Below are 24,626 nucleotides of genomic sequence, written 5' to 3'. Positions count from 1 at the left end.
GGGTGTTCAGGGGCAGCTGCTGAGCTGGAGCCCATTTGTGGGGCTGATGGTGATGCTCTGTCTGAGCAGAGGCTCTGGGCCCTGCAGGTCCCTTGCAGTGAGAGGAAATGCCATGGGACAGCCATTGCCAGCACCTCTGGGAGCCAGTTCTGCTACCTGAGACCATCAGCACCTTGCTGCCAGCTCCAGCACTGGGGCATTTCAGGGGCCACATCTGGTCCCACTGGGGAACTGCCCCGGGGCTTCTCCTGGAGGATTTGTGCCCTGTGTCTTGTGTTGTCAGCCTCAGAGAAATTTGGGGATGTGACTGGAGTCTCAAAGTAGTTATCTGTCCTTGCTTTTAGAGTATCACTGCCAGGGTTTGGTGTTTTCTTTGTCCCTGCTGATCTGTCGGTAGATTTGGAGAAGAAAAACATTCATCTAGAGTCTTCTTTTCTGCTTCACTAAAGGAGTAGTGTCACATCTTGGGGCTTTAGATGAGAAATGTCATCAGATGAATGGTGAATTTTGATCAGTGAAGTTGTGCTTTCCTTTATCACATTTTGTGCTATGATTTTGTTCCCCATTCTGTACTAGATTCCCACTAAGCTAAAAGAGGCATTGAAAATCTCCAAGGAATGCATAGAAAAGCGATTAACAGAGGAACAGAAATTGGTAATGTCTACATTTCTTTATTTCCTACAGACATTGAATTTCCCCTTATCACTTTTACATGCAGAAAGTGAGTTTTTACTCAAAAGTGATTTTGAATAATAAAGGTTTTCACCAGCAGATTTGCTTTCCCAAAAATGCAATATGAGGAGTTGTATAACAGCTGTTGACTGTATGGCATTTCATTATTTTAAGAGTTGCAGTTTCCCAGGTAGTGGCTCCCAAGTTAGAGGATCATTTTAACTTCAGTACAAGTCTCCATCCTCTACCAGAAACAGTAAAGGAAAAACTAGAAATGAAAAAGGGAATCCAAACATACAAAGTGACTACAATGTGTTTTCTTGTACCTCAAACATTGTTTTCAAACATTTGAGATCTTACTATAGTCTTTTTCTGTTTTTTCTTTGATTTTGCAGATTCACCAGCACAGAAGGCTGACAAGAGCTCAATCTCATCATGGCTCTGAAGAAGAAAAAAAGAAAAGGAAGATCTTGGCACGAAAAGTAAGCAATCTTTAAATAGGTTTCTCCCACAGAAAACTGTGTGTTTCTTTTTGTAACGTTTATTATGCCCAGGTTTAGCCATATGTACATGACTCTACTCCTTCCTGTGTTTTTCTGCTCTACTTCCTGGTTGTTTTCACTTCTTTAACTAAGGAATAGATTTACTAAAAAGTTTAAATTACAGTGGTAGCTGACTTGCTTATTGGTGCAGCCTGTTTGAGGTTGCTGAACAAACCAGTCTTGGTTAGCAGCTCAGACCCAGAGGAGCTGCTCTGCTCTGTCCCACTCCTGGGGAGGTGTTGGAGCCTGCAGCACTGTCTGTGTTCCTCTTCTTTCCTGGGAGGGCGTGTGTGTGTCAGTTCCTTCCTTTCCCTTGTGGTCAGAGGGTACTGGAGTTCCCTGGGGCCTGGCTAGAGATATTTGAGCACAGAACAGCCTTGCTGCTCTTGTAACCACATCAGTGTGTGCTGGGTATGGGGAGGGGGATGCTGAGCATTGAAAAGCATTGTGTGATACAGTGGGTGCTGTTGCAAATCTGTGTGTCAGTTCAATCCTTACCTTTCATAGAAAGTGATTATTCATTCCTATCTTCCATTTCCTCTGCTCCCTTTTACAGAAGTCAAAACGTTCTGCCAATGAAAGTGGGGAAGAGCACTCAGCCAAATACAGCAACTCAAATAACTCAGGTAACTACAGAGAGGGGAATTTGCTTCTACACAGCTGTGTCAGTTTTTCTGTTATTCCTGTCATCTTCTGTCTGAAAGATTTGGGATTACCAACACTTTACAAAGTCTGGTATCACTGTTTTGGGTATTTAATAAAAAGTAAATGGAGGTCTTAAAAATATGGTTGATGTTATATTTTCAGTTGCCAAATTTAAAGTAATGTCTCCTCTCTTCTGTGCCCCATTCCTCAAAAAAATGATCAGTCTCTTCATTCTGTTTGATATTTGAGTTGAATAACAACAACATCCATTACTTGGGCCATTAAATAATGCAGTCTTCACGGAGACTCTCTGGTGATCTGTGTTACATAGTAAGGTGTTAAGATGAATGAGAAAATTATGTGCTAAATTGCTGCTTCAGTGCCAAATTTTAAAACAACAAAGCTTTTGATAAATTTTCATTTAGTTAAAAGGTGTGGTTGGTACTATGGAACAAACAGATTACCAGAGTTGATTTGCTTGGCTAAAATGTGTCCAAAAGCAGCTTGTTGTGGAGTACAGCACTGACTGAAAATCCTCTCTTAGGAGAGATGGGGTGCCACCCATGCATTGGCACAGCTCTTAAGGTGAACAGAATTTGTATGCTCTATCCAACAGCCTAAGCAGCAGAAATGTTTCCCACTGAGAAATATTGAGTGCATTTCCTATGCCTTTGGGGCTTCTCTCATACTCTGTACTGTAAAGCCACTGTTGGTATGAGTGGGTACATTTCCCAAGATGTGGAAGCAGGATTGGATTTTCAGTCAATAAAGTTGGCCTGCTCCCAGCAATCTGTCTTGTCTGTGTTGAACTGCCATGCCACAGCTGTAGTTACTTGACTGTTGTTTTATTCAGCAGGCTCTGGGGCCAGTTCCCCTTTAACATCTCCATCATCCCCCACTCCACCCTCCACAGCAGGTATGTTCAAGAATCATTACAGTTTTTATCTTTTTTATGTTGTTTTTTACTCCCCTCTGCCCCTCAGTGGTGGTGTTATTCCCAAGGATGATCAGGAGATGATGGTTTTCAAGGATGGAACACTGAGATGTCAGTTACCTTGTGGCAGCCTGAGTGTGGGCTTATGCTTTCTTTTGAGGGTCACAGAGAACCTTTTTTTGTAACTATAACCTTTCTGAGATACACATGATATGATTTACCCAGGGTGGACCTGCTTGCTTTGAAGTCTGTGTTACTCCAGGCCTACCCACATTGCAAATTTCCAGGCATTTTCTGGGCCTCATGGTGCAGTATGCATTTGTTCTGGTGTTAATGGTCTGCTGACTCTGAAATACTGCTTGTTTCTTTGTTCTTTTTATTCCTGTACTGCTGTGATTTATTTTCAGGAATTTTAGGTGTGACAAATTCGGTGGCTTAAGCTTCATAAATCTCCCCAGTTCTGCTACACTCCATTGATAACCCAGTAGAGTTTGTAGAAACAGATCTAGAAACAATAATGATTTGGGTTAAAAATAGTATCTTCATTATTTTTGACCTGTTTTGTTTTTCAATTTGCTGGGTGGCTGTGCAGAGAGTTTTGCTAATGTTTAAGACAGGGGTGGGAAGTGGTGAAAAATCTGCTTGAGTGGGCAATAGAAATGCTCTGAAAGTTTAATTACAAATCTGAATATTGAGCAGTAGTGCATATTCTTCAGTCTGAATGACTGGAAGAGCAGCACTGGCCAATATTAATAACAAAAGATGTTAACAGAGTAGATTTCCAGAGGGGAAGCAGCCCATGGCATTGCCATTTCTTATGGTGAGGTTTTATATCCTCCTGCCACAGGATTTCTAGTCCCAGGAACTTTCTCCACAGCACAACTCATTAACCAAAGCAATGCAATCAAATTTGTCTTTGCTGTGGATAGTCTTTCAAAGGACACTGCAGTCTGTGTGATGTAATTCAAATCAGTCATGCTGAAATTCAAATTAGTAATTTCTCCTTCAAGTTGAGGGCATGGGAAGTGTGTATTGTAGGAACTAACTTCTCCCACTTACCCTAAGCAAGATAATGACTGTTACTGTGTTGCACAGTAACACTGCTCTTCTCTGGGTGCACCGACTGTGATCTGGAGAATTTGTTGCCAGTTCTGTAAGGGCTTCCATAAGGAAGTAGCTGAAACTTGGCTCCAAAATGGACAGATGTTTAGAAAGCATTTTTTCTCCTATAAAACTACTGTTTAGTTATGTTCTGACTTCTAGGAACTTGCTTGAAAACTTTCTCAAGTTTTAAGCATGGGATGCGGGTTTATGTGCAGATGTGGATCAAAATAGCTCAGGTTTGTGCTCAAAACTTGTCTCAGCTCAAAGGATATTGTCACAGTGTGTTTGTTGGTCATCTTGTGCCAGTGTGCTCCTGATGACTTGTGGGGATCAGCCCTGTGTCACAAGGTGCTGGTGGCCCTGCCTGTCCTCACACTGGGACGTGCTTTAGTGAGCTGATGGCTGGGTGCTGTTTATGAGGTGTAAAGCCAAGTGTCACATTTTCAGGAATGCTTTTGTGAGTAGAATTCGTAGAAGAAGTTTCAGATATTAATTCTGAGAGGACACTAGATTTTTTTTTTTTACCAGCAGTGTTGTGGTTTTAGCTGTTCTAAGTCTGCTTTTACTGCCTTGAGGAAAGACACACTGGTCCCATGGTAGGACTCTGTTTGTGACAAGTGATGCATCTGTAGCTTGCATTTCTCTCTTCTGATTTCCTTGTACTTACTAAGGATATTTATCTCTGTACCAAAACTGCTTGTGGGTGTCAGTGTGCTGAGATGATTCTCAAAAAGGCATTGAGGCTTTCAGTCTGTTTGTCTGTCTGGTTTGGTATGGCTGTGTTGGAACCAGGGCCTCTCAAAGCATCCTGCTGATACAATACCATGGCAAAACTAAGGCTGATGAGGAAAAGTGCCCTCAAGAGAATCTTTGCTCTCATCTTGGCCTGTAAGCAGTCATGCATAGTGTGGTGTGTGAAGAGAGAGACACTGAGCAAAGGGGAAGGGCTCCAGGCTGGCACGCCCTGGAGAAGGAGCCCCTGGGGAAGGAACCTCCTGCAGGGCGGTTCTCACATGTTGAGAGGTTCTTTGTCTCTGAACAAAGGCCTTGAGAGGCTTGGCTTGCAGCAAAGTGCTTGGGAGAGTGGATGGAAACCAGAGTGAGGAATAGAACCATGGTTGGCTTCTGCTGTGTAATGGCAGCTGCAGCTGCAGGACTGAGAGCATGAGGGGAAAGGTGCCTCTGGAGATGTTGGCTCTCATGGGCTGTTCTCACTGGGCTGGGCTGGTGAATGTTTTGGGCTGGCGGTGTTGCAGCTTCTTGGCTAAAGAACATTAGAAATGCATTGTTAGATCATGCAAGTGACTCTAATGTAACATCCTGTGTTTCTGACATTGTCCTGGTGTGGTTCTTTTTTTACCCCCACAATTCTTTGCTCCTGCTGTGAATATCTGTTCATTTTCTTTGTGGCTGTGAGCAGTGGCTAGGATGAGAAGGGCTGCAGAACAGTGTGGTGTGGGTTATTTAAAATTTCACTGAATATTTTCTAAATCAAATAAGCCCATAAGATAAGCAAGATCTCTTTCAATAGAGACAAATTTGGAGGGTGTCACTTTTGCTTCTCTGGACTTCCCTGCAGGAATAGTGAAAGAATTGTACTTAGCAATCTTTTTCTGTGCCAGTTGTTCTGAATCCTTCAGTATGACATGTGTTTCATTGGCACCCTTATGGTGCATCTTTCCTGCCCCCCACTTTCCTGTAAAACAGGTGGAATGCTTTAGGAAGTGCTTTTCCTGAGTGTCTCTGACCATAAGTGTGAATACAGGTGTTAATACAGCAGGAAGTGTTTCTTGAACTGAATGGATTTTGTCTTCTGTGGCTAATCTTCCTGCAGATTTCTTTCTAAATCTCTCTAAATGCACTTTAATCCTGTAGAGCTTGAATTATGGCATGTGCAACTGAAAGCATGGATGTTGTATTTGTTGATCAAGTATAATAATGCTTAGAGCATGGAAAATTGTGGTTCATTTTTCAGAATTGAGTGAAGTATTGTAAATGTAATATGAAATAGTCAATCTGCTGTCCTCATATTTGTCAGTGAGTAAGAATGTATTGACTTCTGTACTAACCTTTCAGCTAACAGTGTCTGTTTTTCTTACTTTGACACGAGAACTGGATGATTAACTTGTGTCCTCTCTCTTTCTCTGCTGTCTTCAATAGAGCATGCATCATTTTGAACGTGAATTTTCGGAAAAGTAAGCTAATGCTGATTTATCTCTTTAAAGATGCTCTGTTTCTGAATGGGAAAGTTGGATGCAAATCTTGAAGTTGCTTAGTATTGGGAGGGAATAGAAGAAAAAAATCTGAGTGTTCTTACAGATATTTTAATGAAATACAGCATCTTTAAAAACTATCACTAAAATTATTTCCTTTGTTCACATCCCATTCTCAGCCAAGTTTTTAATGCTGTTTACACAATTGCTGTCACTTTAAATTCATAATTAAGTTTTTGTTTCAATTCAGGCATCAAGTTTACAGCATCTGATTTACTTCCTATTCCTTTTAACACACTCTTTTAACAAAAATGTCCCTGTAAAAACCCTTGGTAAGTTCTTGTTTGAGTGTTTTATTCTTACAACTGCATGAATGAATAAAATGTGTGTTTGCAGGCAACGTTCTTCAGCATTGGTATAGGAAGGGCCTAGTGATAGCTAAGCACTTGTTCAAATGTTTTTTCTAGTAAATACAGGAAAAGATTTCACTGTAGGGCAGAACAATTTCACCTGTAGATGTAAATGTGTATGAATGCATGTGTGTGAACTCAGATTTCTTTTGCACCACTCGTGTCAAGAAGGGAAGGACAGCTTGGTGTTGATTACTGAACTGAAGTGAGTGGATTTGAAGATTTTTGAATCATGCTCTTAATTAACAGGTTCAATATATAATGCTTATAGCTAGTCAGATGCCTGAACCCTGAGTGTATTTATGTCTCACAGCAGAGCTCAAGTGTAAGCTGTAATTCTCTGTTAGCAGTTTCCCAAGAGTTCAACTATGTGATGTTGTCAGCAGCTCAATTTCAATAATAGTGAGTCCTGAGGAATTTAACAATTTTCCAGGAAGAAAGGTGATCTCTACCCCTACTTCCCTGTCTTTTCTATTCTTGTAAAATAACCAGACCAAAATTTGAAGATAACACCTGGAATCTTGGCCTACTAATACTTAGTGATCCAAGCATTTTGTGTCTTTTTTGCCCTCTGTGTGTCAAATGTGCCTTCTTTCACACATGTTACCACTGTATTTGTATTCCCTGGCCACTGCTTTCGTGGTCATTCCCTATTGCATCTTGTACAACTGCTTGCATGGTCTCTTTCAGCCTCACCTTACAATTCCAGACAAAAATCTTGTCTTTGTTCTCTGCAGTTCTTGCATCTCTTTGATGCCATTTCTTTTGTGATGCTCTTGGTGCTTTCACAGCAGTTTGCATGATCTGTTTGGAGTTAGGTTGGTGCACCAGTCCTGCAGGGTCCTGCTCTGACCACTCCAACCACTAAATGGCTACTTGGACTGCTCTTGGTCTTGTTCTTCCTTTGGACAAGTGCCAAGTTTTTCTTTCCTGGCATCCATCCACAAGAGAAACAGGACTCTAATGCTGGGAACGTTTGTCAGTATTTCTAACAGTAAATTGATGTACATCTTTAGCAAATGTAAAAAGCAGATTTGTATAAGTTAGAAGGCCCTGGTATGCAATTTGTTTCAGTTTGTGCTGCCACTGTGTGAAGTTTTGGTTACCTCAGAAAGCAGTTGATTCACGTAGAACAGGCAGGTTAAATTGTTTCAGTTGATCTCTGGTGTTTCTATTAGGACTTGAGTATTTCCTCTGGAAGGGAAGAGAGTGAAGATGAGCTCAATGTACTTCAACGCTTTGTTTTCACAGAAGGCTTTTGTGCCAATGAGAATTTCTCCTGAAGAGCTGGAAGTGCTACAGTCACAGCACATATTAATGTACACTGCCAAAATTGGATGCTTTATGTGAATACTCTGCATCTTGAGCTTGCTCTCATATGGGAAAAGTCTTTCTTCAAAGACTGGTACAGATAGAAAATTAAGGAGTTTTGAATTATGTCTTTCATCTAGTATAACTGCTTGTTTTAATAACAGCAGTTCTGTTTTTACTTTACTTGTTAGCCTAAAACAAATTGTTGATGAGGAATTGACAGACAAATGGAGCACAGAGGACTTTTGTCTGCTTTTTTTCTGTAGTTGAGCTTTATCCTTCATCAAATCCCTTTTGAGTCAGAGTGGCATAATGTTACATAATTACTTGATATTTGCTCACCTCTACTTGATATTTGTTCACGTCAGGAACAACAGTCTCTTGGTTGCCTTCATGTTGTTTTCCTTGCCCCGTATCACAGTTCTTGCCATTTACCAGTATATTCCTCTTTGTAGGTCAGAGCTACTGGAAGCAAGTGTTAATAGGTGCCATTTGTCTCTTCAGTCTTCCTATGGCATAACTCATGATCTAGATGATGGAGTTCAAAGTCACTGCTGAGCAGTACCAGGATATTAGTCTTTATGTCCCTACTCCTTCCAGAACATGAGACAAGATGGCCCATTGTTATTTGACTGGTGTAGCAGTGTGCAGCAGCAGGGCTGCACAAGATCAGGGTGCTTGGGAGAGTGCCTGGGGTGAGTGAGGGAGGCCACTTGCCTGGGTCTGAACTGCCAGGAAACAGCTCCATGCAGGCCCTCACTGCTGCACATTCCACTGTGGGCTCTGGCTTCCCAGGGAGTCAGGATGTGCAGGCTGAGCTTGGATGAGAAGCAGAAAGTGGACGTGGCTGGCAGAGAGAGCAAGGGACAGAGTACAAATGTGGGAACAGGAGAGGCAGGCTGGAGGTGTGTGTGACAAGTGTTGTGATTCATTCAGTCTGTCAAAACAACCATGTGTTACAACATATTTGGAGAAAGTCAAACAGAACTTTGGAAGTGTAAAACACTTCCAGAAAACTCTATCTGCAGTTAGTACTCTAAAAATGAAGTATAATCTGGCCAAGCGAAATGGTCATCACAGATACTACAGGGATGTGGTTCTTCATTCACAGGATTGTGAGTTATATAAGAACAGGAATTAAATTTTGCTTCCAGTCTTTGTTACTGTTCATGTCCCAAAGAACAAACTGCCTCACTAGGGACAAGCAGGAGAAGCTGAACCTGGGAAGTCCCGTTCAGTGATCTCCGTTTTCCTTGGTGCAAGATCACACGAGTCATGTTTTACATCTGAGTCCTGAGGCCCTTCAGGCTTCATTTCAGAGGTATCTCAGATGCCATGATATCTCACCTGCAGATAGAGGGATTGTATCACTTTGGCATTTTCCATCTGTTCTGTTCTTCACACTCCACTGGCATTCAAGGGGTGACGGGACTAGTGCAGGACTGACCAAGTCCAGCCGAGCAGCCTCAGGCCTCTGGGGCAGGACATGCCTGGCATAACCAAACTCCATCTTCTCTCCCCAACTCCTCAGGAGCATCGTCCATACCCCCAGCCCCACCCCTGCCGCCCCTGCCGCCAGCAGCTCCGCCCCCGGGCTCAGAGGTGAGCGCGGAGGTGCCCCCGGCACGACCCGAGGTCAGCGCCAGCCGAGGAGCCCTGCTCAGCTCCATCCAGAACTTCCAGAAAGGAACTCTGAAGAAAACGCAGACGTGCGACTACAGCGCTCCCAGGATCAGCTGAGGCCCCCGGTCACTCCAGGATTCAATTCCCTCTCCCCCTCCTGTGCTGCCCCTCCTGACCCACCAGCACACGGCAGCTGCAGCTCCCCTCTCCCTGGTTTCAGCACTGCCCTGCCCGAGCTGCTCTGCCCTGCTGGGATGAGTACTCCGGGTCTTCACTTGGCTGCAGGAACTGGGTTCTCCAGCTACAGCTCCAGGGGTACACCAGCTCCTGTACAGCTGAACAAAAAATCTGAAATAGGAATGACCACGATGATGGTAAATCATTGCATTTTTCCTAGCTCCATTCCACCCTATTTTTCAAATTACAGGAATGTAGTTTTAGTCTGCTCAGTTTTTCAACTCTTTTCATGCACTTGTAACTCATCTTAATTCTTGCTGCATGGAGTCAACAATTTGTTTTACATAATCCAATCCTTGAAACATACTGCACAGGTGAGGGAACTGGAGAATTAAATCTTATTCCCACCATGTTTTGCTGGTGGAGTTAAAATGCTGTCTCATGAAGCTTGTTTAAATGGACATCCTACCTGCAACTCTAGGGGAAAGTGTTTTTAAATGAGGAAGCAGTTGAAGTGGGAGGTTATAGGCCACTGGGATGTTATTGTTGATTTAATTAAATGAAAAGTTACTTCAAGTTAATTCTATCATTTAAACTTTATTGCAAGATCCTTTGATTTAAAACCTTAAACAAATTGCACTTTAAAGGATTATAGATAATCCATTTTTTTAAATTCAAGTACATCAGTGTTTGTTACTATGCAGAGAATGTCTGTACAAAGTTTCATGTAACCTGTGATATTCATTTTTATTAAAATGTTAATGGAATTCCTTCAGCAGCATGTGGTGGGTATGTTCCAGTGGGATTCAACCTCCAAGCCAGACCTCCCAAGAACTGAGCAGCACCTCTGCTAAAGGAAATACCCTGGGGAGTATTCCTGGCTCTGCAGAAACAGGACCCAAGCTCTTCTGCCTGCTTACAGAAGATCCTCTCCCCCCATTTACCCGAGGGGCAGAGCAGCCCCTGCTGCACAGGCTCCTCCAGGCAGCTTTCCCTCTGTACCAGAAGCTGCTGAGGGAAGCCTGGCAGAGCTCCCTGGGATCTCCAACAGGCTGCTCTGAATGTGTCCCAGCTCTTCATACACACTCCACACACCTGCTGCTTAGGCTCAGTGCAGCTGAATAAACTCATTTTGCACTGCAAGAGCTATAGTAAGAGTGTGCTGTTGTCAGCCCAGGTGAGAAGTTAAAAAAAAAAACAACAAAAAACCACAAAAAACTTGAATAGTAAAAGCAAAGCATCTGGGCATTTTTTTTAATCACTGTCATGTGGCAGCTAGTAAGGAAAAATTAGGTATTGTTTCCCATCACATAGTGGAAAGGTTCAGGATCTTTATTTTAGCTCTTGTACAGAAGCCTTTCTGCATGTGCAGAGTGCTCTTCAAAGCAGACACAGCCACCATCTCTTAACCCAGCCCTGGGCTGCCACAGCCTCTGCTCAGAGCTGCAGTGAACTGCTGCACTGAGGGGCTGGGCTTCAGTGATCAGCCTGATCATTGCTCTCTAATGAGCCTTGCAACCACAGGCTCCTGCAGCTGTACAGCATTCAAGGCCTGCTCCTGCTCTCTGCAGCTCTGCACTCAATCACTGCTGCAGCAGGTTCAACACAGCTCCTCTGGTACTTACAAGACAAGCAAAACCAGAGGATTTTTCCCTCATGCTGAGTTTACAACAGGGTTTCTCCACAAACAGCAGCACTGACCCAGCTGTACTGTTGAACAAACAAGCATTACCACATGGTTGCAGACAGAAAGTGTGCCTTGGGGGGTAACCCCATATAAATAGTTTGGGAGGTCACTATACTTTCCCCACTGTACAAAAGATCATGGAGCTTATACAACAGAAATTATGCATACAACATGCCCAACACCAAGAATGCCTTGTAGAGCAGGATTTTAAAACATCTATTTACAACTTATATATTCAAAGCTTTTTTCACTGCAAATACTATATCCTTCACTTGAGGTATGCTGTTATCCTCTAAGATTTTTGCATAAGGCATGGGGACATCAGCACCGGTGACACGCACAGCTGGAGCATCCAGGTAGTTAAAGGCAGGCCCTGAAACAGAAGACAGTGTCAGGTTGCCAAGTACTATGCTTTATCTTGATTTAATTTCTGAATCTTACTCTATTGAAACAATTTTGTTCCTGTAGCTCTAATATTCCAGAAATGAAGTGTTCTGGCTTGTTTGTGTTCATGCACTCTGGGGTTTGGTTACCCATCCCATGAAAATCTCCAGAGTAAGACAGCTCCACTCCTCTGATGTAACCTCTAACTCTGCTTTTGCCTGGCTTCATCAAGAATAATCAGGATTTAGAGTAGGGAATGAGATCAGTGTGTTGTAAAACTCAGTACCTTCCATGATCCTGGCACAGATTTCAGCTCCTACTCCAAACTGGGGCCAACCTCCTTCTACAGTGACCAGATGGTTTGTCTTGACCACGCTGGCTTCCACCGTCTCTATGTCCATCGGTCGAATGGTTCGCAGGTTTATGACCTGGGGAAAGGCAGAGTGTGAGCCTGGCTGTGCCCTGAGCCTGTGAGCTGTGCCCTGAGCCTGTGAGCTGTGCCCTGAGCCTGTGCCCAGAGCCTGTGAGCTGAGCCTGTGCCCTGAGCCTCTGAGCTGAGCCTGTGAGCTATGCCCTGAGTGTGTGAACTGTGCCCTGAGCCTGTGCCCTGAGCCTGTGCCCTGAGCGTGTGAACTGTGCCCTGAGCCTGTGCCCTGAGCCTGTGAGCTGTGCCCTGAGCCTGTGAGCTGTGAGCTGAGCCTGTGAGCTGTGAGCTGTGCCCTGAGCCTGTGAGCTGAGCCTGTGAGCTATGCCCTGAGTGTGTGAACTGTGCCCTGAGCCTGTGCCCTGAGCGTGTGAGCTGTGCCCTGAGCGTGTGAGCTGTGCCCTGAGCCTGTGAGCCGTGCCCTGAGCCTGTGAGCTGTGAGCTGAGCCTGTGAGCTGTGCCCTGAGCCTGTGAGCTGTGCCCTGAGCCTGTGAGCTGTGCCCTGAGCCTGTGAGCCGTGCCCTGAGCCTGTGAGCTGTGCCCTGAGCCTGTGAGCTGTGCCCTGAGCCTGTGCCCTGAGCCTGTGCCCTGAGCCTGTGAGCTGTGCCCTGAGCCTGTGAGCTGTGAGCTGAGCCTGTGAGCTGTGCCCTGAGCCTGTGAGCTGTGCCCTGAGCCTGTGCCCTGAGCCTGTGAGCTGAGCCTGTGCCCTGAGCGTGTGAACTGTGCCCTGAGCGTGTGAACTGTGCCCTGAGCCTGTGAGCTGTGCCCTGAGCGTGTGAACTGTGCCCTAAGCCTGTCAGCCAACACTGTCTGGGTACAGGGCCCCTCAGCACTTCCAGCTGTTCTGACTCCAAAAACAAGACTTAATAAATAATTTCTAACTCAGAAACATGAAAGGCACATGCTGTTAGGGCACTTGCAAGGATTAAGACCCTTGTAGTTAATAACACGAAGTTTTGCAGAACTTGAACAAGTAGATGCTACTTTTTCCCCACCCCCAATTCAGGGAAAGAGAAAAGTAACCCAAACCTCGCTCACCTCACACTCTACACCTTCTTTAGAAAGTACAGCAGCTGCTTCCAAACAATGGCCAACAGGTCTTGAGTGTGCCACTAATGTAACATGAGTTCCTACAACAGAAACAAGAGTTAGAAAAAACTTCTGGAGATTTCAAGCTTTTTTCTAGACCTCAGGTTCCTTTCAAGGTAGCATTAGGATTCACTTGCAAATTTTAGGTTCTTAGATTTATTTGAAATACTGAGCCCAGACAGTATGAAGAGATGAAGGACCATGTTAAGACACGAATTTTGCCCTTGAATTCAGGGAACTGAAGAGGTATTTAATAGAGTTTTCAGATTATCCTATTCAAATATTCATATGATTCAGAGGTAAATTATGAAAAAGTGGGCAGAAACACTACAATGATCTCTTTTTGCATTTTTCACCAAAATCACATGCTTAGGTGAGGAAAAAACTGTTTCAGCCATCACCTACCCAATCTGTACTACAGAACAAATCCTTTATGGAATCCTTTGGAAGGGTATAGGTTAAGCTGAGATATGGACAATCAGGTAGTATTTCCTTGTAAGGGCAACAGAACATGAAACCACACTACTGGATAAAAGAACATTTGAATACTTAACATTTGAAATACTTCTCTGTACCCTGAATAGACGAGAGGTTAAGAAAAGACTCCAAGTATGTCAATTAATAAGGAAACAAATGCATTCTCAGCTTACCTTGCTTTTCTATTTTAGCTTTCCCAATGGGAATAACAAATTCCTTTGACTGTGCCTGTTCAGACATTTCAAAGGGAACACCATAGAGTAATTCACTTTCCAGCACCACAACTAGAAGGAAACATACTTGGATTAGTGTGTACAGCTGCAGGCACAGGCCTGCACTGACCATTAACAGTCCTGCAGCTCAAGACAGCAAACCCACCCAGGCAACAAGGGAGTGAGGACTGTTTGCAGAAAGAATTAAAAAAAAAGAAGTAAATCTAAGTTTTTACTTCAATAATGAATTATTTAAAAAACTTCTACAACAACTCTGAAATGAGGTGAGTCATTTTACTTTTGGTACATGACAGTACAATCACTAGTTTTAGAAAGGTCTCATATTTTTAATTACAGTTTGAGAAAAAATAAAGTCAAAGGTTGCCCTGCTCTTGAATAAAGACATTCTGAATTTATAATTTGAATTTCATGACCTGTAAAATTGAGTTACATAGGCACTATAAATGTAGGAATGTAATGTAATATAATAATTCTCCTAGCTCATCTTTACCCTTTTTAACCCCTTTATAATAGATTTGTAAATACTCCCAGGTTTCCTCGTTGATACCAAACTAGAACTAAAACTGTGCACCTGGCAGCAGCATAAAATCAGTCTACTGTCAGCATGGCAGGGGACTGTTATGTGGCAGCTAGTAAGGAAAAATCAGGTATTGTTTCCCATCACATAGTGAAAAGGTTCAGGATTATTTCAGCTCTTGCACAGAAGCCTTTCTGCATGCTCAGAGTGCTCTCCAAACCAGACACAGCCAACATCTCTTAACCCAGCCCTGGGCTGTCACAGCCTCTCCTCAGAAAGAAAGAGAAAAGCACGAATCCATCTGTGTCTTTTCACATACCCTAAAACTGCAGTAAGCCAACCTTGAGTGCTTCAGGGTTTAACCAATCTTTGTTTTGTGGGTAAAACCAGACATTCCTTAGGATCGACTGCCAGGCATTGCTATGACCTGCTCGTGCCCACCTGGATTGTCATCCCGGATGGATGCTTTCAGCAGCCCTTTGGCATCCTCGGAGCTCCAGGGGCTGACGACTTTGAGGCCGGGGCAGTGGCCGTACCAGGCAGCGAAGCACTGCGAGTGCTGGGCGGCCACGCCCGCCGAGGCGCCGTTGGGGCCGCGGAACACGATGGGCACGGGGATGGAGCCGGCAGACATGTAACAGGTCTTGGCAGCAGAGTTGATCACCTGATCGATCGCTTGCATCGAGAAGTTGAATGTCATGAATTCACACACTGGTCTCAACCCTGCCTATTAAATGTATTGAAATGTGGGTTTTTGACATAAAAACATGAAATATGTTTTTTGACATACAAACGGTTTAATTTTAAATACTAGAAGTAGAGGAATGCAAATGTACAAACCATAGCAGCACCGACAGCGATTCCTGTAAAGCCCATCTGAAAAATAGGGAAACCAAGGGATAAGTACCAGGGAGCAGCTGATGGAAGGATCACCAGCGTAGGACAGAGGGCAGCCTCACCTCGGATATCGGGGTGTCGATCACCCTTTTGTCCCCGTACTTCTTCCAGAGACCCCTGGAGATCTGCAGGGTAGGAGAAAGGAGTCAGGGCCCGCCTGAAGCCCCTTCCCGGGCCGCCAGCGTCTCCCACATACCTTGTAGGCGCCATCGTACTGTGCCACCTCCTCGCCCAGCAGGAAGACGCGCTCGTCCCGCTCCAGCTCCTCATCCAGCGCCTGGTTCAGCGCGTCCCGCACCGTCACCTGCGAGACAGCGGCGGGCGGGCTGAGCGGGGACCCGCTCCCCACATGCCGGAGTCACCTCAGCCCAGCGGCCAAGTCACCTCACCGCCCGCCCGCCCCGGGGCTGGACCCTTCCCTGAGGGGGCAGCCCTCCCCGCTACCTGTATGGCGGCGGGCGCGGACAGGCGGAGGCCCCTGCGCTGCTGGAGCCGCTGGAGCGGGGCCCGAGCGCCGCTGCCGTGCGGGGCGAGGCGGGCACCCAGCGCCAGGTGCCGCAGGGTCGCCGCAGCCGCCGCCATCTTGCCCATGTCCTCTCGCCCTGGGCCGCCTGGCCCCGCCTCCCCGCGGCTCTCGCGAGAGGTTCCGCGGCGCGCGGGAGGCGGCGAGGAGCGCGCGGCCTTCTTGCGCCACTTCCGGCACCGGGGCCGTGCGGGGACCCCCGCGGGGCCGCGCGTGGCGCGCGCCCGAACGCCCCGCCCACGGCCCCGGTCGGGCCCGCGCAGCCCCGCGGGGACGCGCCCGCGGGGACGGGCCGGAACCGCCGGGCGGCCCCTGGGCGGCGGGAACGCGCGTCCCGGCCTCGCCCGTCCGCCCCGCCCCGTCACCGACCGCCGGGGCGGGGCCCGCCGGGACACTCCCCCGCGCCGTCCCCGCCCGCGCCGGCGGCTCCGCTCCGGGCTCGGGCACGGTCCCCGCCGCTGCTGCCGCCGGGCTCCGCCTCAGCGCCGAGAGCTGCGCCCGTGAGTGCCGGGGCGGGCGGGGGGCGCGGGGCCGGGCCCGGGGCTGCCCCGGCTCGGGGGGCGGTGCGGGGCGGGGGCCGCGGCCGCGGAGGGCAGCGCGTCACGGCGGGAGCGGGGAGCGGGGCAGGTGCCGGTGCCGGGCTCCCGGGGCCGTGCCCGGCCGGGCAATGGGAGCGGAGGCCCCGCGTTCGCGTGGGGATGGGAGCGGTGTTACGGGTCCCGTTCCCGGTCGGGCGCGGGGGATGCCCGGTGGGAGCGGCGGTGCCGGCGGTGAGCCCTGGCAGGGAGGCGGCGGGACCCGGGCGTTTGCTCTGGACCGGGAGGGGAGCGGGTCCTGCTTCCCCAGCGGGAGAGGAGGCAGAGCTGGGACTCTGTTGTGGGGTGGGGGTCAGGCCGTGGGCTCGCGGGTCACTTGCGGGGAGAGAGGCAGAAGGGGTTAATTCCCAGCATCTTTGCTGAATCACGGTGATCCGGGGGAGAGTTCTTTTATCACCGTCTCGTTGGCTCTTCTGGGATGGAAACGGGCACTTCCCGGCTCCTGCTGAATCCCTGGACCCCACTCTGCGCTTTCAGGGGGGATTTCTGTCCCTTGTTGCTGTCACTCCTTGGTCTGTATGTGTGCTAAAGCCCATCTGTGTGCAGGGATGCTCCGTGTTTCTGACACCTGCCCGCCGCCAAAACTGTTCAGAGATGTGTTTCCTCAATGGAAAAGCACTGGTTAATATCACATAAGGAAAGTACATGGATAAACCCCAATTATTATCACAGGTCCTGGAAGCCTGAGTGCCCTGGGCTGCTTCAGCAGGACCAGGCTGGGTATTAGAGTCCTCCTTTGAGTCTCTTATAGGAGGACCAAAGTCGTACTGGGATGTGGGCTCTTCCAACAAGAAGCAATTGAAATACAGGTTTGGAATCAGGGCTTAAAACAGGATGTCATAGAGCTCCTTGGGGAAGGGATGGAAACTTTAGGAGCTTGGAATTTATAGTGAAGCAATTAAACATAAAGGAGTGAAAATGTTGAGTGGCTAGCGTGAGCGTTTTTCCATCCTGCCTGAGGTAAAGACTGAGTATTAGTATAAAACAACCCAAGGAAAGCAAAAGCTAAGTTAACTTCTAATAAACTGCATTAGTCATGATAGACTTGACATGTGTAGAAGGCAGTAGGTGCTTTCTTTGGTGAAGCTGATCTGCTGAATTGCCAGAAGATTTGATAACTGGTTGTTTTGAGAACGCTCCTCCTCCTCACTCCCCTGGTTAGGGTGGCACAGAGCTGGAACTCGGGGTGCTCTGCAGACCATCAGCTCACTGTAGTTTGGTGGAGAACAGTCAGCACTGGTGCTGCTCAGTGTTTGTCAGTTCAGGTGAGTCACCAGTAATTTACAGGAAGAACTTGCCTTTCAAATTTTCTGACTGGCTGGGGAAGAGAGAGTTTGTCCCGGTACAGCATAACTGTGCTGGTGGATGGAGTTCCTTCTCATCTTGAAGTGAGAGGTAGGGAGCTCACAAAGGGGGTGAGTAGCTGAAATGCCAAGTGTATGTCAGAGTCTTACCTTGCTCTTTTTCATTTTTTAAGTTGCTATTGCTTAGAATTCCTTCCATCTCTCTATTGACATAGGAATCAAAAGTAACTTTTGATGCTCTTGAGGTTGAACAGCCTGTGCTGTAATATTCATACCAAACTGCCCATGAAAGATTATTGCCACAAGTAAATCCCTTAATTCTTTTGTTTGAAAAACTAGGTGAGGAACATTCAGAGCAAATCAGGTAGTCTGTGCCTCTTGACTTACAACAGCTTGGTGTATTTCTGCTCCTCCTTGGAGTAACTGCGTGTTGCACCATTGCAGGGCTCTCTCCAGGAGTGGTGGTAGCCTGTAGTGCCAGCAGTGTGGATGCCTGGCAGGGCTGCTGGCATGCCTGGCCTGGCCTGAGTGTGTCTCTGTGTGTGTGTGTGTGTGTGTGTGTGTTTTCACAGATGCAGACGTTCATCTGACTCTTAAATGCTTTCTTTGAATTTCAGTTTGCAAACTGGTTTGCAGCTGTGTTCTGGGAGAAGCCCTGCTGGAGTTAGTGGCACTACCTGTTGCAGCAGTGTTGCTGATAAACAATCCTGTAATCCTCTGAGTCATAACAAATGAAATAAGAGCGAGCATTTTATAAATGCAGGTATCCAGTTTGGTGTGTTGAGTATAAAGTGATGACCTGAGTGCTTTTCTTGCTTCTCACTGTGCCATTCCAGTTCTGGCTGTGCTGGGCTGTGGCAGGAGCCCCAGTGACCGTGTCACTGCTGTGTGTCCCCTCCCTGCAGGCAAAGCAGTGTCACCACAGCAGGACTGTGGTTTGACACTGTCCCTGCACTTCTGCTCCCACCAGAGAGGGACATCCCGTTTGGCTGAACTGTGTCAGCAATTTGTCTGACTGAATTTCACTTTAAATATTCTTTTGTGGTTATCAAATGTAGGCTGCCTTGGGATATGACTGTGTGTCATCTGTAATTTGCTGTCTGGACAGGAGTAGCTGTGTTGGCAAGCTTGTCCCTGCGTGCAGTCCATTGGTGTGTGACACAAGGACAGAGCTGGCTTGAGGCTGCCTGTGCTGGGGGATGGATGGAGTGTCTGCCCACCCCCTGGTGATCACTGGGTCCCATTCAGGAGGATTTAAAGCATCATTGAAAGGGCACATGTCATGGAGGGTGTCCATCCCTAGCCTTGCTGTGGTGTGGTTGGTGAGTCCTTAGCTCAGGTTGTACCCAAACTAAGCTACTTTCACCTGTGAAGTTGTCTGGAAATTCAGAGCTCCCAGGCTGATGAGGGAAGTAGTGAAGAGCTGGGATCACACTCAGGCTTTTTAGGATGGGCTCCTGGTATCTCCTTTTGTGTGGCACATCTCGCTCCAGCACTGGTTTGCCAGGGAGGTCTGTGTGTGCCTTGTGGTTCTGGGTCCCTACACAAGGGTCAGAGATTTCTCCATGCCCCTTCTATGTTGAAGGCTAGGTTTGTTCCAGATAATTGCTCTTGTAAATTTTTCACTCTGGTGTTACACAGCAGTGCTGTGATCAAAGATTAAATCATGCCTTTGCACCAGCTTGCAGTGTCATCTCTTTCTTTCCCTGGTGAAGTCTTGATTCATCTGTACTGGACTTACATGCTGACCAAAATAACATCATATTCCCTAGTTAAAATAACACTGATGGACATCTCTGCCTTTGAAATATTCTGGATGTGTAATTTGAGTTAATTTTATTAAGACTGCAGATCTCTTCTGTCATGATTACTGGTGAGGTTTCTGGCTGGCTGCATCATTTCACTTTCAAGTGAGTATCAGAAACCTGTACCAGTCTCGTATGATTTTAATGCATCTGCATGTTATCCTCATCTTGTACTTGACCAGAATAATACCTTCAATTGCTAGAATTTAAAACGTCTGGTCTTTTGCCTAAAGTTTACAAACTGTACTTGAGTGACAATTCAAAAAAGAGCCCCCCAAAAACCAAAACCAAACCAAACAAAAAAACGCCCCCAAACAAACAAACAAACAAACAAAAACCTCACAAAACCCCCCCAAAACCCAAAACAAAATTAAACAAAAAAACAAACAGCAAAACTCTGAAAGAATTGACTTCTTGATTTGTGAGCAGTTTAAAAAATAATTACAGAGGTTGGCAAAAGAGCTGGTGCTCCAGGTTTATCTGCTGCTGGGGGATGTGCTTTAATGTCCTCTCTTGAGGCATACTCTGTCTCTAATTTGTAAAAATAGGATCCTGGTATGACTTGTTCTGTATCTTAGTATTCCTTAGTCTTCTGTTGTCTGACCTCACTATTTTCATATACTGATTTTGTTTTTTTTACTCTTTAATCCACCTGAGAGGCAGCTGGGGCTGTGCTTGTGCTGCTGGGTCCCAAGGACCTGACCTGCTGGACACTGTTTTGCCCAGGCTGTGGATTTGGGCAGGGCAGCAGGGCACAGAGAGGTGGGATGTGCTGCCTTGTTCTGTAGTGAATGAAACTCACCTCATTTCCTAGGAATGAGAAGGGCAAGGTATCCTTTTTGGCTGGGAATTAAGTGTGAACATTGAGTAGTTTTGCAGTATGGGGCTCTGGCTTGGCTAAATCTTTGTGCTGCCTTTAGCTGGGTGGCTGCATGTTGAAGTTTGTTAGTAAAGAGGATGGGACCAGAAGTCTTGGGAACTGTGTGGTCTTTTTAAGATGTAAAAATAAACAAAGCTGAGAAGCTTTACCCTACTTAAAACGGGCTGACCTAAATTTTCAGCAGTTCTAGCAGAGAGGCAGGCTCTGGGCAGGGATAAAGGCTTACTGATGACTGGCTTCCCTGTCCTTCCATGGCTTGACAAGGTTGACAGGCCACCTTTGGCACATCAACACTGGACTCTGAGGTCATTCACTTCCCCCTTCTTGAGCTGCACAGCTTGGCTGTGCATTTGCCTTGTGCTCCTGTGGACAGTCTCCTTGTTATGCAAGTCAACAGCTCAGCATCTTCTGGGAAGTCACAGCATGAATCTCTTCTCAAATTGCTTTTGTTGGAGTGTGTTGACAGCATGTTAGATGTCCTCTGGCTTGTCCCTACAGAGATTGCTTTTGAGAGTAGGTGTCTGGGAAGTCCTTTCATACTCTTTGTCTGTAGATTAATGTTCTTGCTATCAGTTGCAGTTCTCCACTACTGAATTATTAATTCTGCAGTGAGGGTTTTTTTTATTCTTAGTGTTCATTGACTTTCATGCTTGATTTATTTTTCTGAGCAGTTTGAAACTGGAGCATGGGAATGTTGACTAATATTAACAGATCACGTGTGTGACCTCAGAGGTGGCTAAATAAACTTTTTTAATTGGGAAAATGGCATCTGTCTTTCAAAGTACTCACAGTTTCCCAGGTGAAAGGTTGCTTGTGAACATGTATTGCCCTCAGAGGCACATTGCTTGTTATTCAAGAAAACTGGGATGTTCAGGCAACTGGTGGAGTGGTTACGTGTGCTCCAGAGGCAGTCCTGTGGGTAATGTGATGGGAGAAGGAGGGTTTGCAGATTCTCCTGCTAATGTGACTTTGTAGCTGAATGCTTTCCTGGCAGAGAGCCTGCCTTTGATTGGAAAGCATTCCCCTTGGTGTTCTTGTAGGTACTGATGGTCTGCCGTGTTTTGTTCTGTGTTTGTGTGTGCTTTTTCCTGCAGGGAGATAAGAGGAGAGGAATTGTGTATCCTTTCAGCAGCCTTCTGTTAAACTTGGAATACCACAGCTCAAGCACGTGAACAGATGGATAATGGAGACTGGGGATATATGGTGAGTGCAAGTGTGCACTGTGCACCACAACTGGGCTTCCAGGGTCCTGCAGCAAGAATCCTTCCAGATCTGCCTTCTGTAGATCCAGAGCTTCAGTCATGAGAGAAGGGAAACTATACCTGTTAAAACAGCTTTACAACAGCTTACACACCTTCCCTGGAGTGCTGAGCACCTCCTGTGCACTTTGTGGGGAGTGCCCAGGTTCACATTTGCTGGGGACAATCAGCCAGGACTGAACTAATGCCTTGAGCTCACTGTTACCATTTTCCTAACACAAAAGCTGAAAATAGTTTGTGCCTTTTGCTTATTATTTTAAGGACTTCTGTCATTTTATTTATCAAGAAAAGTATTTTTCCTTGTAAACCTTGTCTCAAACCAGACAAGCACATCTTATTTTCTTCCCCTTCTCATTCTGCTGCCATGCATATGTCACTTTTCTCTGGCTGGCTGCAGTCCTGGTTGTTAGAGTTGATGGCCAGATGGGATTTATGTTCCTTTCTCTCTTGCTTCCTCGTGTGCTATCTGGAATCTGATGCAGACTGGTTTGTGCTCTTCTCTCCACTTCTATGCAGCACGCTAATTTGTTAATAAATATTTCTTTTTAGAGTTAAAAGCTGAAAGTTCTTTTTCTCCTTGCCTGTTTTAATGAAGCATCTGAGCCAAAGTGTGGATTATTTTGATTGTGAGCTCTTGGTCCTATGTTTAAACCTGCATTGTCTTCCTCTTTTGAGGGATAAAAAGAGGCTTAACGTTTGTTTGGCTGATTTTTTTCTTTCCTTTTTTTTTTTTTTTGTTTGTTTTAGTTTTGTTCTAGAATGAGAGACAGATTGTGAAAGTAAGGAACATTGCTGGGCCTCATTCTGACTAACTTGTTCTTCAGGAAATTTCTCTGTTCTCATTTCCCCATCTGTAGAATAGGAAAGAACTTGCTGCCCGAATGCTAAACTTGATCCTGCGACAGTAGCTCAGTTGTTAAGATTTCTAAAGCATTCTGGAAATGTCCATTCTGCATGCTAAGTATCATCCTGTCTAGTTGCCAGTTGTGCCTTGTTGCTAGGTGGCTTGGATTTGTTCAGGTTTGAGCAGCCCTTAGAGGCACTGAACAGGAGAAGCGTGATTCCCCCAGTTTTCCAGCAGTATTTGCCGTGTGTATCAGCAAGGTGATCGACTCTTCTTGTTGGGGCTTGATAAACTCTGCAATTTCTCTCTTTCTAGATGACTGATCCAGTCACGCTAAATGTGGGTGGACACATGTATACGACCTCCCTCACAACTCTAACGAGATATCCTGACTCAATGCTCGGGGCCATGTTCAGGGGAGACTTCCCCACTGCCAGGGACTCTCAGGGCAATTACTTTATTGACAGAGATGGACCACTTTTCCGTTATGTTCTTAACTTTTTAAGGACCTCAGAGCTCACTTTGCCACTGGACTTCAAGGAGTTTGACCTGCTCCGGAAGGAAGCAGACTTCTATCAGATTGAACCCTTGATTCAGTGTCTCAATGACCCCAAGCCGCTGTATCCTGTGGATACCTTTGAGGAGGTGGTGGAGCTGTCCAGCACCCGCAAGCTTTCCAAGTACTCCAACCCGGTGGCTGTGATCATCACGCAGCTCACCATCACCACCAAGGTCCATGCACTGCTGGAGGGCATTTCAAACCACTTCACCAAGTGGAACAAGCACATGATGGACACCAGGGACTGCCAGGTGTCCTTCACCTTTGGGCCGTGTGATTACCACCAGGAAGTGTCGCTGCGAGTGCATCTCATGGAGTACATCACCAAGCAAGGCTTCACCATCAGGAACACCAGGGTCCACCACATGAGCGAGCGTGCCAATGAAAACACAGTGGAGCATAACTGGACTTTCTGCAGACTGGCACGGAAAACAGATGACTGATTCTGACTCCACAGGAGCCACTTCAGTGATTAGCAACTTCATTGGACAGTGAACCCAAGAGAGTCTGGATTTTGACTAAAGCAACAATATGGGCTTTTTTTATACGACTATTTATTGTTTATCAGTGAGGACTGGAGGAGTTTCATTCTCTAGCAGCTCTGTTCTTTTGTCCAGTTCAGAAAAAAAAACCGTGCATGTGCCTGTTCAGTCAAGACACCTTTTTGTTTGAAAGAGGGAGTCCGAAGAATCAGTACAATAGGGTATTTTGTGTCATTAACACAATTCTCTGACTCGACTCAAAGTGCTAAAATTACCTCTTGTTTAAATGGTTTCTAATCCATCTAATGCTATGACACTGGGAGCAAGAAACAAAAAAGATTTTAAAATGCAGTTGGGGAGAAGCTGCTATTGTGTAGACTAATTTAGTTTCTAAATCAATAAACAGTATTGTAATATTCTAGGAAAACAAATCCCACCCTTTAAAAGTACTTGATAAGTACAGTTTCTTACAGTTATGACAACTGTTTCTTTCTATGCATATAAATCAAGCAACCAAATATTATCTGTAGCCATGGAAATATGATTACAAATATTTATATTGGATTCTAAATGCAAAATGTCCCTGTGGTAGAATTCATATTTTTAATGCCTGGTGCAATATTATTCCCAAGTGTAATGCCTGCCAGAAGAAGCTAATAAAAATGTGAAATACAGAATACTGTTTTGTATTTTCTTTTTGTCTTTTAGAATTCTCATACTTAAAAACCCAAACCCAACCAAACAAAAAACCTCCCACCCAAATCCTGTTTTTTTTGTGTTGTGGAGTATTTGGGGTGTTCTGGTAGGGCCCTGGATTCTTCCATTAATGATGTAATTTGTTCCTTTTTATGTTACTCAGTTGATAAAAATGTCTTCATTATAGACAAAACTTGTGTTCTGAAAACTGCTTTAGATTGATAGAAAGATGGCAAATATTTGTACTGACTAAGGGGGTAGGGATGGAGGGAACACAGAGCCTAAATACTTGTAGCTGCTAATAGACTTGCCTGGTTTGTCAGCACTTTATGTAGTGAC

General features: G+C 45.8%; 3 protein-coding genes across 14 annotated transcripts in view; 2 read left to right on the top strand and 1 right to left on the bottom strand.

The window, feature by feature from the left end:
• PXK (PX domain containing serine/threonine kinase like) overlaps window positions 1–10,398 on the top strand; it is a 33,206-nt gene extending 22,808 nt beyond the window's left edge. Inside the window, exons 14-20 of one of the 8 annotated variants that reach the window (XR_010784399.1) lie at window positions 577–654; window positions 1,068–1,154; window positions 1,771–1,840; window positions 2,716–2,775; window positions 6,058–6,092; window positions 6,361–6,442; window positions 9,363–9,391. Coding sequence is in view for 6 of the 8 variants with exons in the window: in XM_066558185.1 (XP_066414282.1) it covers window positions 577–654; window positions 1,068–1,154; window positions 1,771–1,840; window positions 2,713–2,775; window positions 9,363–9,571 (507 nt within the window). In the remaining 2 variants the exon portion in view is untranslated. Of the gene's footprint in view, window positions 1–576; window positions 655–1,067; window positions 1,155–1,770; window positions 1,841–2,712; window positions 2,776–6,057; window positions 6,093–6,360; window positions 6,443–9,362 lie in introns of all 8 variants that reach the window. The other 7 variants (XR_010784398.1, XM_066558188.1, XM_066558187.1 and 4 more) reach the window with 7 other exon arrangements.
• Window positions 10,209–15,945, bottom strand: PDHB (pyruvate dehydrogenase E1 subunit beta). Its single transcript, XM_066558191.1, has 9 exons — window positions 15,784–15,945; window positions 15,536–15,643; window positions 15,402–15,464; window positions 15,283–15,318; window positions 14,884–15,169; window positions 13,866–13,976; window positions 13,165–13,256; window positions 11,989–12,130; window positions 10,209–11,691 (listed from the first exon to the last, which is right to left on the bottom strand). Exons 1-9 carry the CDS (start codon window positions 15,928–15,930, stop codon window positions 11,546–11,548), a joined length of 1,131 nt encoding a protein of 376 aa, XP_066414288.1. The 5' UTR covers window positions 15,931–15,945; the 3' UTR covers window positions 10,209–11,545.
• Window positions 15,946–16,256: 311 nt separating this feature from the next.
• On the top strand, window positions 16,257–24,268 carry KCTD6 (potassium channel tetramerization domain containing 6). Of its 5 annotated transcripts, none has more exons than XM_066557922.1 (3): window positions 16,257–16,362; window positions 21,542–21,650; window positions 22,866–24,268. In XM_066557922.1, the coding sequence occupies exons 2-3, from the start codon at window positions 21,624–21,626 to the stop codon at window positions 23,550–23,552; spliced, it is 714 nt and encodes a 237-aa protein (XP_066414019.1). In that variant the 5' UTR covers window positions 16,257–16,362; window positions 21,542–21,623; the 3' UTR covers window positions 23,553–24,268. The 5 variants fall into 5 exon arrangements, with proteins under 5 accessions (XP_066414019.1, XP_066414022.1, XP_066414020.1 ...); XM_066557925.1 differs by lacking the exon at window positions 16,257–16,362 and adding an exon at window positions 16,521–16,632; XM_066557923.1 differs by lacking the exon at window positions 16,257–16,362 and adding an exon at window positions 17,605–17,723.
• Window positions 24,269–24,626: the final 358 nt, after the last annotated feature.

This window comes from Molothrus aeneus, chromosome 12, assembly GCF_037042795.1.
Source record: "Molothrus aeneus isolate 106 chromosome 12, BPBGC_Maene_1.0, whole genome shotgun sequence".
In the NCBI taxonomy this organism is placed as follows: Eukaryota; Metazoa; Chordata; class Aves; order Passeriformes; family Icteridae; genus Molothrus; species Molothrus aeneus.
This window is presented reverse-complemented; position numbering and strand designations above follow the sequence as displayed.